Source organism: Setaria italica, chromosome IX (genome assembly GCF_000263155.2).
Source record: "Setaria italica strain Yugu1 chromosome IX, Setaria_italica_v2.0, whole genome shotgun sequence".
NCBI classification, from domain to species: domain Eukaryota; kingdom Viridiplantae; phylum Streptophyta; class Magnoliopsida; order Poales; family Poaceae; genus Setaria; species Setaria italica.
Genome location: NC_028458.1, coordinates 55,050,044 through 55,064,821, shown reverse-complemented (window position 1 = coordinate 55,064,821; position 14,778 = coordinate 55,050,044). Strand labels below are relative to the sequence as shown.

The 14,778-nt window shown below is 47.8% G+C and overlaps 1 protein-coding gene and 1 long non-coding RNA gene across 4 annotated transcripts; one reads left to right on the top strand and one right to left on the bottom strand.

The window, feature by feature from the left end:
* Positions 1 to 9,008: 9,008 nt before the first annotated feature.
* Positions 9,009 to 11,387, top strand: LOC101762709. 3 transcript variants are annotated; one of them, XR_001164950.3, is made up of 3 exons: positions 9,009 to 10,505; positions 10,650 to 10,800; positions 11,127 to 11,387. It is a non-coding gene; the product is annotated as an uncharacterized LOC101762709 (long non-coding RNA). The 3 variants fall into 3 exon arrangements; XR_215977.4 differs by having other exon boundaries at positions 10,641 to 10,800; XR_002675637.1 differs by having other exon boundaries at positions 10,608 to 10,800.
* A 217-nt stretch (positions 11,388 to 11,604) lies between these two features.
* On the bottom strand, positions 11,605 to 14,378 carry LOC101762307. The gene is made up of 4 exons (XM_004985471.1): positions 12,897 to 14,378; positions 12,261 to 12,325; positions 12,129 to 12,178; positions 11,605 to 11,961 (listed from the first exon to the last, which is right to left on the bottom strand). Exons 1-4 carry the CDS (start codon positions 14,239 to 14,241, stop codon positions 11,928 to 11,930), a joined length of 1,494 nt encoding a protein of 497 aa, XP_004985528.1. The 5' UTR covers positions 14,242 to 14,378; the 3' UTR covers positions 11,605 to 11,927.
* Between the last annotated feature and the right edge of the window lie 400 nt (positions 14,379 to 14,778).

Here is a 14,778-nt window from a genome sequence, read left to right as displayed (position 1 = left end):
GACTCCATGGATCCTCTGATAATTAAACAGTAAGTAAATTCTGTTCTTTCCCATTTCAAGAAGTGTTGCCACCAAACTGTTACAATAGCGAAATCAAGTTTTCCTTCACCTCCACTAACTATTGTGAATGAATCTGAGTGCTTCAGGTCAAACGCCGAGGAAGCCTCATGTGCACATGTACCTAAGATTGGACTCCTAGAGCAGGTGTCACTAAAAGCTCAAGAACATAATCTCAATGACCAAAACAATCAGGAATGCCGTGATTCGAATGCCCTGTCGCTGCCCGAAAGCGCAAGTTGCCTTCCACAACCTCCTTCACAGCCAGACACCAACCAGTTGAATGGAGCAGGCAACGGTTCAAATACACACGACGACGTGAATCCTCTCCATGCTGCAGCAATATCAACCGGAGGCTGACTTCCCATGCTGCCTCCGCCGCAAAACGTCGCCCAGACGCCCAGTGGAGCGGAGCAGGCACCCATCCAAATGCACAAGATGCCAATCCTATGCACGCAACAGGAACAGGATTAACCAGCACAAGCTTTCCTCCACAGCCACTCCAGCAAGCTGTGAGCCAGTGGAACGGAGTCAGCTACCAAAATCACCCATACACAAACAATCCCAATCCTCTCTATTCCATAAGATTGCCGGGAAGTTGTTACCAGCCATGGCCGCCTCAGCAGAACATCTCCCAGCCATGGAACGAAGTAGCCGGCTACCAAGACCCTTCATACACGCCCGGTGTCAACCAGCATCACTGGAACGCAGCCGGTTACCAGAACCAGTGGGGCCCTGCCAACTTCTCCGGTGGCTACGGCCATTACGGTGCCCCTGCGCCTAACTTGGCTTGGCATGGCATGCGCTACCCAGGCCTGTTGCCTGGACACGCCGACGACGCGCACGCGCATCAGCCTGGCATTCTGCCCGCGCAGGCTCAGGCGGCGCACCAGCGCCCCGGAGCACCCGAGCAGTGCCCCGTTGGGTCCGGCGGCGGCAATGCGACTCAGGCCTGGACGCCACGGAAACGGTGGCGAGTAGCAGGATAGGCAATGTGATAGCTGTAGATTTGTAGAACGTGCTAGCTACAATAGCTAGCGACGGTTTGGGTGTGCAAACATGATCTCGGTGTTCACAAAAATCGTTCATGATCCCTCTCCCCTGCCTTGGAAAGACTGGTTCCTTTGGCACTCTGCCACGGCCAACGATGATTCCTATCTTGGGCGGTTGGTAGAGGCTGAGTTGCCTCGGTATCACGCCTTGACCTCGGTTCAGCTAGGAGATGGGAAGCTCACTTCGTTCTGGCATGATAAGTGGCTCCTGGGAACAACCATCGCTGACACTTTCCCTGCTTTGTACTCTCACTACACTGAAACGAGCGAATCAGCCTACGCAATTTCTCGCCACCTCAGGCCGCGTCTGACACGAGCTGCCGTCGAAGAACAGGCGATTCTCTGCAGTTGCCTGCAGTTCACCTCTCTCAGTGACAGGGATGACCGTCGTTTCCTGGATGGCCAACCTCACACTGAATTCACCAGTCGAGGTGCCTACCTTGCTCTCCATGCCAACGACAGTCGAGACCCCGATGCGGCCAGAATTTGGAACACCAAACTCCCTGTCAAGGTTAAATTCTTTGGTTGGCTGCTCTACCACGAGCGACTAAACACCAGGGCCAACCTTTACCACAAACGAATCCGCTCGGTCGACGAGTCCTACTGTGAGTTCTGTCCAGGAACCTTGGAGACAGACGATCACATTTTCGTCAACTGTCCCCGAGCGCAGGACTCTTGGGCGAGGTTAGGAATCACGGTAGATCCGCGGGGCCACACCATGCCTTGGCTTCTGGGCTGCGCGCTACCGTTGCCTGATCAGATTCGCACTGACATTGCCATTCTAATTCTCTGGCACATTTGGAAAGCTCGTAATGCCAAAATTTTTGAGCAACTCGTACTCACACCTCAAGAAGTGATCCGTCGGGCAGCACGCGATGTCGAAGTCTGGAGCTGCCGCTACAGGAAACTACGCCCGCACATCCTTGCTTGGCGGGATTTTCTTTTCACACGTTGCTAAATTCTGAGGCCCATCTCCCTCTCTGCCTCTTGTAATCTCCCCTGGTATGCCAGGAATGTGTATTGTAAACAATCTCTTCGATCAATCGAAAAAGTAGGTGGGGATCTTAGCCCCGATATTGTTCGGAAAAATAAACAAAAATCGTTCATGCGTTCAAAGGATTCTAGGCCCTTTTTCCGTCTGCTCTGCATCTGACCGCGCTTTGCATTGTTGTAGCTGCAGGAATTCTCCTTTTTGCACATTTCGCACTATCTTTTTTTAGAGGAATGAACTTCCATCAAACGGAAAGCACGGCAAGATCGCCGGCAAGTTGGTGCATGGGCTACTGAGATACAGATACGGGGACAATGCCCTAGATTAAAAGATACAAAAAAAAATGGATCTGTCATACTCTTGATTTCATGCACAATTCATCCCGTCGGTGCAAGTATGTAATCTGCTCCCTTGGTCGCTTGAACCAGCATGATAGAATCAGTCTCCATCTCCACATTTCGGTCTTTACTGGAGATATCATGAACATGTGCATTTTCTACCAGCATGAACCAGGGAACAGAGCAATTAGCCAACATGGATCGCCTACCTTGAGTCACCGATCTGTTTGTCAATCTCCATCATACACATGTGCGATTGGTAGTTGCATTCCTTGCATTAGGAGTGTATAGTCTGTGCACTTGGAAAAAGTATAGTGGAACTTCAGATGTTCTTTCACATTCAATTCATGAAACAGTTGATCATTCGATCATTCGCAGGGAATTTACGCTGCAAAAATATAGTTCATCCTTAGAATTTGAACATATCTGAAACTTACAAGTATGAGTGGAAGTGAAGAACTTTGCTATGTAAACATTGTTGATATCCTGCAAAGTGAACAAGAACTGAGATCCAGCAAACTTGAAGTTGCATATCTATGTTTCTATTGCAATGTAAACCGAATAGGGAGAGTATTTTATTCGGTGGTCTTAAATCCTAAGGGGTACAAGCGCTTGTCTGCGCAGGAATAAATAAAAGGTAAATTGGAAAATATATGCATGCGCTGTTTTGCAACTCTCAGCTAAGAAATCCTACTGCAATTACCATTTCACGTCCTCTCCATCAGAGCTATCTCTTGTGTATTAGGTAACCATAGAAAGAATAATCTGAACTGAATATTTGGAAATAATTGTTTTATTTAGATAGAAATTTTTAAGTAGATGTAAACATATGATGGTATATTGGGTAAGAGTTAGTCACACACTTATACAGGCTAGTTCTACTCAAGCTCAACTATCTGTTTTAGAATTCCTCGGTCAATCAATTCCACAATGTAATGTGCCCTACTTTTGTTAAAAAAAAATTGTAGCAACAATGGCAGGACATCTGAAGTGCATGTCTGTAGATGAGTAGTATGCATGTTTGTATGTCCTGACAAAATTTGAGAGGAAATAATGGCCATTTACTAATTAAATCAGCAGTGGGAGAAAGGTTAGCTATTCAAAATTTCCAAACTTAAAACTGGTGCCCGAGCTCTCTTATCTCCCTTTAGATTTTCTATCTTCTCTCAATTTGAAAACTTCATTTGAAAACAAATGCAGAATTTGCACCGTATGCATGGCATCATCAATGACCTAAACTGAAACTGAAAACATATGCATGCAACAGATCAAGACTTATTCAGGTTACCATTTCACCTAATCTTATCATGAATGACATTCAGATCAAAAGTAATCCATTAGAGCAATGTTTATGTCCAAAAGAACCTCAACCAACCAGTACAATTAATATTAAAACAACTATTTAACATAACAGGCCATCCTTACCTGAAAAGGAGAAAAAAAAACTTCTTTGCAAAATAAGCTATCTACTGAGTTTTCTTGATTATACCTAGATTTGAGTGTGAAATAGCAGTTCGAGCATGCAGTTTAAGTCAAACCCTTTTTTTCTTTAATTGAAAATTGTTTCTCTATAACATAGCTTTAGGATCGATTACTGTTTTGAAATAAAAGACCTGATTTTGACAATGTCAATTTAAAGAATTTTAAGTACCTCAATTGATGATATAAGTATTCCTGGAAAGTACATCATTTGGTGAAAATCTACCTGGAAGCAAGGTGAATAAGCCTTTAAAGTAGGGAATCATAAATAACTTTTAATTGGGTAATGAAGGCATTATTTTTTATTGAAATTCTTTAGGATACAACTAACGGGCTACTTTGCTTTCAATTATACGCAGCTGCTTTTTGTAGTATCATAAGCTTCACCGATGCTTCTTTTACCGAAATCAGCAAGGGGAAGCCCCTACATATTTTTTATATAATTTTTTTTATTTCAAATCCATTTAATTCGCTCCCACCGGGAGTCGAACCCAGGCCTGCTTGGTGCTTCACCGATGCTTTACCTCATGAGGTCCAAACTCATTGCTAGGCATCAGCTGCTGCCTTGATGGTGGGGGCTACAGGCTACTGTCACAGTGCTTGATACTTGATGTTAGGTACAGGTGCCGACGGAGCACCCCTGGGTGTTAGGGTCCATCCGGCTTGTTGAAGCATTGCTGCGCTGGCTGGAACGTCACCTTTTAGTTAATCTTGTTGTATAGAAATGAGAAAATGGATGCATGGGAAATAGGCCAGGCCATATGGAAAACAACATATGAGATTATTTTGAACACGACTGACCTGTGAGATATCATCAATCTGTACAATACTCAGAGCTTCATTTCGTGCACGCTTGATTTTCTCAGCCACTATCACCCTGGCGAATAGTAGTCCAATAAACAAAATATCTCAACATAAGGTAAACCTAATTAGCAGTATAGGTATCAAAATAGATTGAACGGGTCTAAACAGGATCATTAGTGCAAAAAATGCCGTAACAGAAGTACAGAACAGAGGTCCCATAAGAGACTGAGAAACTTGCCTTTGGATCTTCTTCATTGATTCTACATGATTGCTTGGAAAAGGAAAAGGCAGTGAAATATCATCATTCTGCGCAATACTCTGAGCTTCAAGCTGTCCATGGTTAGTTTCCTTAGCCAATGGCCTGACCAGAACAGAAAGTTAGTTGGCAGCAATTGTTTGAAATAAAAAGCGATATGAAATACTCACTGAAGTATTGTTTGGATCATTTGCATAGCTGCCCGCCTGTGTAATCTTGAGACATGCAGAGACTTCAATGCCTACAGAAACCACTATATTCGTGAGCAACTAACAAATGGGAAACGTTTTCAGTACTGGCAAAGATGAGGAAACTAGACAAACAAAGATGCAGGGTGGGCCCAAACAGCGCCCAGGTTAATTTGCCAAGGAAATCATAAGAAGAACATTAAGGATGGTAAGCAGCGAATAGCATGTACATGATAAGGGTGATTAACATTTACAATACCTGCAGTCATGTTCAGGTGACGGGACAGTGTACAGTAGGAGAAAGCTTGCTTGGTAGGGTCATGGCCTTCAAAGGAATACGCTCCAAGTGGTTTCACTGTCTTGTTTCTAAGGTCAATAGCGACCACCCATCCATTTCGATCATTGGGTGCTGCCACGGATTTGAGGTAAAGAACATCGTCACCATCCATGCTCAAGGTGGGGAAAGCTGAGTACAGGTCCCTGAATGTCAATTTCCCGACAGTTTCACCCCTATGTACAGACAAGGATGGCACATTTGTTGACTCGTCGACCAAGATGTCAGCAACACCAACCGTGCATTCCTTGCTCCAACCATTGGACGAAAACGTCCGAGTCCATGTCACGGCCCTCCAACCATCCCTCGGCTTGGGGTTCTCGTCCCTATCTTTGCGCTTGAGTGACATGATCAAGTCTGAATCGTAGAGAAAATCCTTGTCACTGGGGTCACCTGGCTTTTCAGTCACATGATGCTCCATCTCGATAAACTTGAGCACACCATCGACGCATGCTAGATCCCGTAACGACCTTGCAGCAACTCCTGGGACGGATCCTTTTAGTTTGTCTCTGTTTTCAGGCAATGGCTCGGGCAACAGGATGAAATGCACACCAGGGGGGTCATGACGCAAGTCACATGCCACCAAGCCTCTTGAGAAGTCAACCCAGCCTAGCAAGCCTTCTCGAAGCATGATCACCTTCTCAGGTATAATCTTCTGTAGCCCCGGACATGGATTGAGCAGTGTCCTAGTGTTCCATGCTTTCGTCTCGGACGAGTAGATTTGAAGCAGATAATCCGATGAGCCATGATGGGTATCACAGAGAGCGGCCAGGAGATAATGGTCCCTGTGGTCACGGGGCACAATGCCGAACTTCTTAACCGTCCCCAGACTGCCATAATTACCATCAGCGGGAACAGGAACCCATTCGAGCGACGGCGACTCGCCCTAGTGCTCCATGCTTTCGTCCTGGTGCTCCATGCTTTCGTCCCATGGTTGGGGGGCTTCAAGCAGTGGACGGAGAAGGAGACATCCGGTGGGTCGGCCAGCCAGAAGGAGACAGCCATGGTATGGCCGCCCTTCGATCTGGCCGTGGCCGTGGTCTCGTTCCTACTGTCTGTGAAGTGCGCCTGCTGCCGGTCGAGGAGAATGGGGGCCAGACGGCGGGAGTTGCTGGCGGCGCGAGGGGAATCAACCGAGTCGATAGATCCGGGCGCCATCAGGGTGTGGATTCTGGGGTTTGACGTCGCGTTGGGGGGATTGGGGGGTGTTTGGATACCTCCGCTAAACTTTAGCACCTGTCACATCGGATGTTTGATACTAATTAGGAGTATTAAATATAGTCTAATTACAAAATTAATTGCACAGATGGAGTCTAATTCGCGAGATGAATCTATTAAACTTAATTAGTCCATGATTTGATAATGTGGTGCTACAGTAAACATTTGCTAATGATAGATTAGCGTCATAGCACCAGATTCTTGCACCATGGATGTTTTTACTTGTTCTGCACTTTTAGATCTCTAGTTTGTCTAAGCTTCAGCCCATAGCAAAGTATATATCAAGCAACTACTTTTCATGCTGAAATGATCACATCACAATGCTAGTTTTCACTATTCAGGGTCCTTTCAAAGCACGATGCAGTTGTTTGTTTGTGAGAGGGCTTAACTAGTATTCATGTACGCTTATTGTCTGGTGTGCAAGAATCGTAAAAGGAAGGCATGGAAATATGGAATAGATTTACCCAAAGCATACTAACATATCTTAGCCTCTTAGGTTTCTCACAATGACATGTAGATTTATTCATGTATGACTATTGTCTGATGTGCATGTTTCAGTCGGAGCAGGTGTTGCTCTGCTGTGTTATTCTTGGCTCTTGCACTTGCTCTGACAGGAATTAGCACGGCGACAGCCGACAGCAGCGCTCAAGCAATGGTTAGCGTCAAAGCACCCACCTTGTACGCGTGAGATGCGGCAACACACTTTGCTACCATAAACATGAGGAGGAAGTAATAAGAACATGACATGAGAGGGCCAGCGCTCTGTTTGCAGCAATGGCGTTTGACGAAGTCGTGGTCTCATGGCGGAGGCACGGAGCCAGCAGCCACCGTCGCGGTTGTGTCAGGCACACCGCAGTCCGGGGAGGAGACGGAGGGGCGCTTGCGGCTGGCTATGAACCAAGCCACCATTGTGATCAAAACAAAAACCACCATTCCCGGTCGAAGGTATAGATGGCCAAACGGGCGGCCCGATCCAGCCTAGCATGAGCCCGATTAGGCCCGGACTGTTTAGGCCCGCACAGTAATCGTGCCAGGCTGCGCCGGCCCCCGTGCCGAAGGAGCAGCCCAGGTTCAGCCTGCTGCCTTCTTAGGCAGGCCGTGCCGACCCGCTGGCCCGGTGGGCCTTAATAGGCTCGTCGTGCCCATGCCGGCCCACGGCACGGCTCCGGCTCCTCTTTTCCCCGCCGCCGCGGCAGTGGAGGGCCACGGTCCCGGCCGGGGAGGCGGCGGCGGAGGGCCACGGGACCGGCCGGGGAGGCAGCGGCGGAAGGCCACAGGACCGGCGGAGGGGCACGACTTCCGGGGTAGGGGGAGGCGCGGAGGCCGCGACGTGCGAGCGACCGGCCGGCCGGGCCATCGGGGGCAGGGGGAGGCCGCGACGAGCGAGGGGCCGGCCAGCCAGGCTGCCGGAGGCAGACTGGCAGAGGGAGGCGGTGGAGGCAGAGGAGGCGCGGAGGTCGCCGGGAGCAAGCCAGCAGGGGGAGACGGCGGAGGCAGGAGAGGCGCGGAGACGGAGGCAGTGCGGGGAGACCGGGGAGGCGGCTCGAAGCAGCAGGAGCGGAGGCGTGCGGGACTAGGTTACGGTCGGTCATTTATCCGGGGTTTCGACCGAGTTGAGTCAGGCTTAGCAGGCCGTGCCGCCTGTTTATGGCCCACGGGCCAAATAGGACAGGCCGTGCCGGGCCAGCCCACAGGCTGAGGTAGCGGCCCAGGACCGACCCGTGGTGTAGGCCGAGCCGGGCCGGCCATGCCAGGCCGTGCCTGGACCGGGCCAAAATGCCGTGCTGTGGACCAGCCCACGGGCCGCAGGCCAAATGGCCATCTATACTCGAAGGCCGCCGTGGAGCTCGAAACCGCCCGTGGCTGGAGCTGGATTTCCTCGACGAATCGTGCGCGCCTCCTCCCCGCTCCTTGCAAACTGCGGGAGCCAGAGACCGAACGACTGGTGAACTGGTGCTGGTGCCTGAGCGGGTAGCCGCTGGAGTGGAGCTTTGCGCTTCCGCCAGGAACGGCAGCACGTAGCAGGAGAACGACAGCGGTCATCGGCGGACAAGCTGATCCAAAACTAGAGCCCAGGGTCCATTTGAAAATATTCGAATCGCGATTATTAGTCGCGATCCAAATTAGGGGTGCTTTTGAAACATATATGGGGTTATATGTAAATAATCGGGATCCGATTATTGATCGCGATCCAAATTAGGGGTTTATTTGAAAACCCTCGGGGTATTATGCAAATAATCAGGTCGTGATTACTATTCGGGGTTATTTGTAAAACTGTGGGGGCTTCGGGTTTCTTTTACAAAACCAGCGCCGCCGCCATGGCTGCCGGCGGCGTCGCGTTGGTGCCGGTGACCTCCGCCTGCGACATCGCATATTTGCATGTGTACCGCGCGATCCTCCGGAGAATCCACGATCCCTCTTGGTGCCTCCGGTCAGATATCCTCGCGCGCAGCCACTGCTCACGGCCCTAGCCCCTGGAGATGCTGCAAGCGGATAAGGTAGCGCCGTCGCGGGTGCCCAGTGACGGGGATCGCCCAGAGCAGCGACGGCACTGGCGGTTTCGTTGCCTAGGATACTTCCGCGGGCTTCTCGTGAGCTGAAAACCACCAAGCGCGCCGCGGGGCTGCCCCTGCAGGTGCAGCTGCAGCCTTCAGGGCCGGCTCGTCGCCTTGCAGGTCCCGTGCGTGCCTGCTCCAACTGCTCTGTCCTTTTCGGCCGCCTCGGCATCGCCTTCAAGTTCGCCGAGCTGGAGTGTGATTCGTCAAGGCACCTCCTCCCTCTCGCTTCGTCTTCTCTTCCCCCTCTAGATTCTAGACTAGTCCCCGCTTCTCCCTTGCATTTTTCTCTGAATTGCAATGCTGATTGATCTTCTGGCGTGATTAATCCAATGTTTAGTTTGCTTGTATTGCATTTGTATGTTGTAATATTTGAAAACTTAGAGTTGCCTAAGATTATAGATGGTTAGGATGAAGTAGCCTCAAGCAGATTAAGTGAACCGTTGTGTGTTCCTTCTTGTTTTTTTATTGTTTCAATGAATACTTGAGGTATTCCTTAATATTGTTTGGCAGATCTCTCGGGTTATGGTTAGGCATACAGCATACCGTAGCTGCAAATGTGGTGTGCAACTATTTTACTTTGGGCTATTGATAATGGTGTTGAGTTGCTTTAGTTTTGTTTAGGTGTGCCTTATTTTTGCTTGTGAAATGTGATCTGCTGCTTACCTGTAATTGAAAACGACCATTGACATGACCACTAGAAATTAGTATCATACATAGCTGGGAGATTATGCGGAAATGATCTTGAACTGTTGATTCAGAGAATGTGTTCTGTTTTTTTTTTCAATGGATATTGAGTTGTTAGAATCCAATCTTCTGCCCCTGTTTTTTAAGTTTTTGGTGTTATTTGACAGATTTCCACAGTTATGACTTGACACTTGGATAATTTCTTGTTCCATAAGGACACTTGGACAATTCTTAAAACAGCAGACGTTGTGTGCAGTGTGCCACCACTTTACTTGGGGGCCTTTGCTTCATAATGATGCACTGCTGGTTTGGTTCAGACTTTTCTAAGCTTTTCTTTGCTGTTCTATTGCGATCCCTTATTCTGAAATGTTTACGTGTTGATGATTTGCTGAGGCATCCTAGTATATTTCAATATTGCCCTCTGTGGTTGGATTGGACATTCAGAATGACACTGCCAGGAAACCGAGGAGCCATACAAGGAATCTGCTTAGAGTTTAGCGTGGGATTTATAAGGCTAAAGTTGTTTGAGCAAATATTAGTTATAGGGTGAGTATAAGTTGCACACCAAACTCAATGTTGCTCCACTCTCAGTTACTTGAAAGTTTGTCTCATGAACTGAAAAGTTTGCTTTCTTGCATGCCCCCTCAGTGGCTAGCTGACGGCAATCAAATGATGCTATAGTTATTTCAGGGGCAACTTGTTGAGGGATGCAACAACAGTTGCTTATCCCCAGGTGTTGGCACCATGGATGGGCCATATAAGCCCATAAGGAAGGCAGTTGCTGCTGGAATGTATGCCCTTCCCTCAAAGTCCCAGCTGTAGAAGAAATTGGATTAAGATGGTGGGTGACCCTGATATGCTTTTACTTGTTTTGCACTTGAAATCTCTAGTTTGTCTAAGATTCATCCCATGTCAAAGTAGCAATCAACCAATTTTACGCTGAAATGATCACAACACAATGCTATTCAGGGTCCTTACAAAGCCTGAACATAGTTGTGAGAGCTAACTAGTATTCATGTACGCCTATTGTCCGATGTTCATGAATCATAAAAAGAAGAGGCCATGGAACAGATTTATCCAGAGCAACTAAGATATCTTAGGTTTCTCCCGGTGATATATGTTAATATGACCTGTGTTAGTGTTGACATGCTTCCTTGTCACTTGCAGAAGAGTTCGCAAAAGCTCAAATGCAGAACGTCATCAGGTCATCAGCACCAGTAAGGCAGTAATTTGCTATGTCGAAAGGCCTATTCGCCTCAAGGAATTTGGGCATAGATTGGTGAAGAGAACTTATGGGCACCTATGCTTGATGTACTAATAATCCAGTCATATGGTCTGCTGTGAGCTGGGCTCCAAAAACTTAATCCTGGTTCCGATGTTTGCAAGCTGTAACCAAATCAACAAGTTTTGGTCTATTACTGCTTAGCAGTCCTGCTCTGGAGTTGTTTGTGATGGATAGTTCAGTAAACAATTTGCGAGCTTGAACTTAAGTTTCATGTATGTGGCAACACCCATCGATGATGAGGAAATATATCTGCCTGCTGATTGGAATTTTTTCTAGATATGCTGCTTCATGTGTGCTCACCTAAGATGACTGGCCTGAATTATAGGCACCGTGGATAGCAACTGGCCAGTTTCATTTTCTGAGTGACATTTCATGAGTGCCGGTTTCAAATTGAATTTGCGAGCCATCAGCTAGCACCAAACTATTATACAAAGAATCTGCAGACGAATGAATTACAAACGAATGACGTAGGACAATAGCTGAGAACACAATTTTGTATAAATCTTCATCTTTGATTCATCCATGACGCCACGTCACTATAAAAAAACTCGCTAATGATAACCTCAAGTTTTCAAATCCTATCAAGTTCTGAGATTAACACAAATTTAAGCGACGACCAACAGCAGCTTAACGCTCCAGATTCTGAAAAACTGCCTCTAGCGACGGCATGGCATGTTCCTGAACTATGTGAAGGTCCTCTGATTCTTCACCATCATCCTAAATTGGTTTAGAGGAAATCACAGTTAGACAGCCAAGTATTAGGGGGTTGCCAAAGCAACACAAGCTTTCAAAATACTCAATGGCTCGATGATTTAGAAACTAGATAATGATTGTACAAATATTCACAGAACAGAGAACTCTCGCAACAGAGTAAAAAAACCTGCCTTGGACGTTTGTTCTCAGATTCATAGGAATCAGGCTCACCCACACAGACCTGCAGACACAACGAAGGGAAACTTAACTAGCGGGAGTGCTTTGAAGTACGAAGAGAGACACATGATAAAAAAAACACTTACAACTGTATTATTTGGTTCATTTGAAGAGCTCCCCAGTGTGATCTCGCTTTCTGAGAGTTTAATGCCTACAAAAACCAATAAACCCATAAGCTATGCCATAGCTATAAACAGGGAATCAATAGCACTCAAGTTATTTTTTTTCTGCAGACTCAGATGGAGAGCCAAACAGCGCGCAGTTTGTAAATATGCACTCACCCATGCATAGAAAATTAGAGTTCTTCGATAAACATCAGTGAAGCATTAACTTTTTGTAAGTTGATAAAATCTGGTCTACGCACGTAAGTATGAATCAGCAGAGAAAAGACCATCCACACCTTGTATCTATCCCAACAACAGTTTATAGGTTAAGCTATGACCATAAAGGTAAATACAAAAAACTGATATCCCTGTTAATCACAGCAGAAATCACAGAGAGTACCATATGTAGCTCTAAACACCCAAACAAAGATATGTGTGGCATGTCGCCATTAAAAGGTCTAAACGGCAGACAAGATAATTTCGCCAACAGCGTTGCACGTTGGCATTGATAGGGTCTAAACAGCAAACAAGATAATTAGCAAACAGCATCACATAACACAGGTTCTCCCAGTATACAGATCACAACACGTTTGATAACAACAGAAGGTCAGCAATTACCTTTAGTCCTTTTCAGATAGTTGGATAATGCACAGGGATGGAATATTTGCTCGGAAGGGTCGTATCTTCTTCCAAAAGGATATCCCACAAGTGCTTTCACTTTCAATGTCTTCTCTGCAAGATCAACAGCAACTACCCGTGCCAATCTATTTGGATTTCTCAAAATCATGGATGACTGGAGGTAAACAAGGTCATTAGCATCTGTGCTCAGGGTGGGATAAGCTAAGTTGTTCTTGAATTTCAAGCTCCAAGGGCTGTAACTTGCCAGACGAACAGAGTGGTCAACCAAAATGTCATCAACATCAACGGCACATCCCTTGAGCCAACAGTTGGACCCTACCTCCCTAGTCCATGTCATGGCACTCCAACCATTCACTGAACGCAGAATTTTGGGCTTGATGTCCACATCTTTGTGCTTGCTCAGCATGATCAAGTCTGAGTCGTAGAGCACATCCTTGTCGCGGGGGTTAAACGGCTTTTCAGCAGGAACATCTATAATCTCTTCCGTGATCACGCGGTGTTCCATCTCAATAAACTTGATCATACCATCAACGCAAGCGACATCTCGAAAACGCCTGGCACTAGCTCCTGAGACATATTGCTTCCCTTTTGGTCTGTTTTCAGGTAAGAACTCGGGCAATGGAATGTAGTGTGCATGAAGGGGTTCTTGAAGTACGTCACACATCAGCAAGCCTTGCACGAAATCAACCCAGCATAGCATCCCATCTTGCAGCATGAACACCTTCGCAGGTATAATTGTGTGGACTCCAGGGCATGGATTGAGCAGTTCCTTAGTCCTCCATGTCCTATCCTCAGACGAGAAGATGTGAAGCCTGTAATCCAAATATTTCGCCGTGTAACAGAGGGCGACAAGGAGATAATGGCCCCCGTCACCGCGGGGCACAATTCCAAACTCGCTGACTCCGCGCAGCCTATCATCATCGGGGAGTGGGATGCTTTCGAGGGACGGCGACTCCGGGTCGCCTTTGTAGATGAAGTATTCATCCTCGTCGTCGCCGGAAGCGAAGCGGGTGCGGAGAAGAATGAATCGGCCCTGTGCGCCGACCACATGCGGCTGAACTTCCAAGTCGGCGTCCTCGCAATCGGAGACGGGGGGCTTGGAGCAGTGGAAGGTATAGAAGGACACGGCCGGTGGGTCAGCAACCCAGAAGGTGACCTCCACGGTATGGTCGGCCCTCGATTTGGCTGAGGCCGTGGTGTCGTTCCTGCTGATGACGACGTACGCCTCCTGGGCGAGGAGAATCGAGGATGGCCACGGGGATGCGTTGTTGGCGTCGCCGGAGGGATTGAAGGAGACGCTATCGACCATCGATCCGGATTCCATCGGCGCTTCAGATTTCGGCCGGGTGTTGGGAATTGAAGGAGAAACTAGACGGAATTTGGGTATTAGAGTTACGCCTCCTCTGCTTGTCGTCCTCTCGGAGGAACTCGAACGTCTGGAGGTGGGGATGGGGAACTGGCTGAGAAGAGACTCGTTTTTAGAAAGGACTCGGTTGGATTCTGACTGGGCTTCTACCTCAATGGACCCAGTTCCAATCTGGGCTTCTAAACACCAGATACAGCTCGTATATCGATTTTCAATCGGGACTGCTTGCGTGGGCCGTGCAACAATCGATTTCCAATCGGGCCTGCTCGCATGGCGGCCCACCTATGACCGCGTTTCCTCAACGGGGAAGATGCCATTGACTCGACTTTTGGATTTGGAATTTGGGATCGCAACGGACGTCGGGACGGAATCCCTCTTCGGCTCTTCCCATCCCCGCGCCCCCAAATCACCCGGTCCCCCGTCCGACCCCAAATCCGTCGAGTCCTAGCTTCCCATCGTCCTCTTCAATCCCCACCCCCCTAGTAGACATTTGAT

Excerpts from the sequence above, each read along its gene's own strand:
- LOC101762307 (XM_004985471.1), bottom strand. The coding sequence starts at position 14,241 with ATGGAATCCGGATCGATGGTCGATAGCGTCTCCTTCAATCCCTCCGGC. Across the intron at positions 12,326-12,896 it reads CTATCTGAAAAGGACTAAAG|GCATTAAACTCTCAGAAAGC; the intron begins GTAATTGCTGAC and ends TGGTTTTTGTAG. Across the intron at positions 12,179-12,260 it reads ATGAACCAAATAATACAGTT|GTCTGTGTGGGTGAGCCTGA; the intron begins GTAAGTGTTTTT and ends TTGTGTCTGCAG.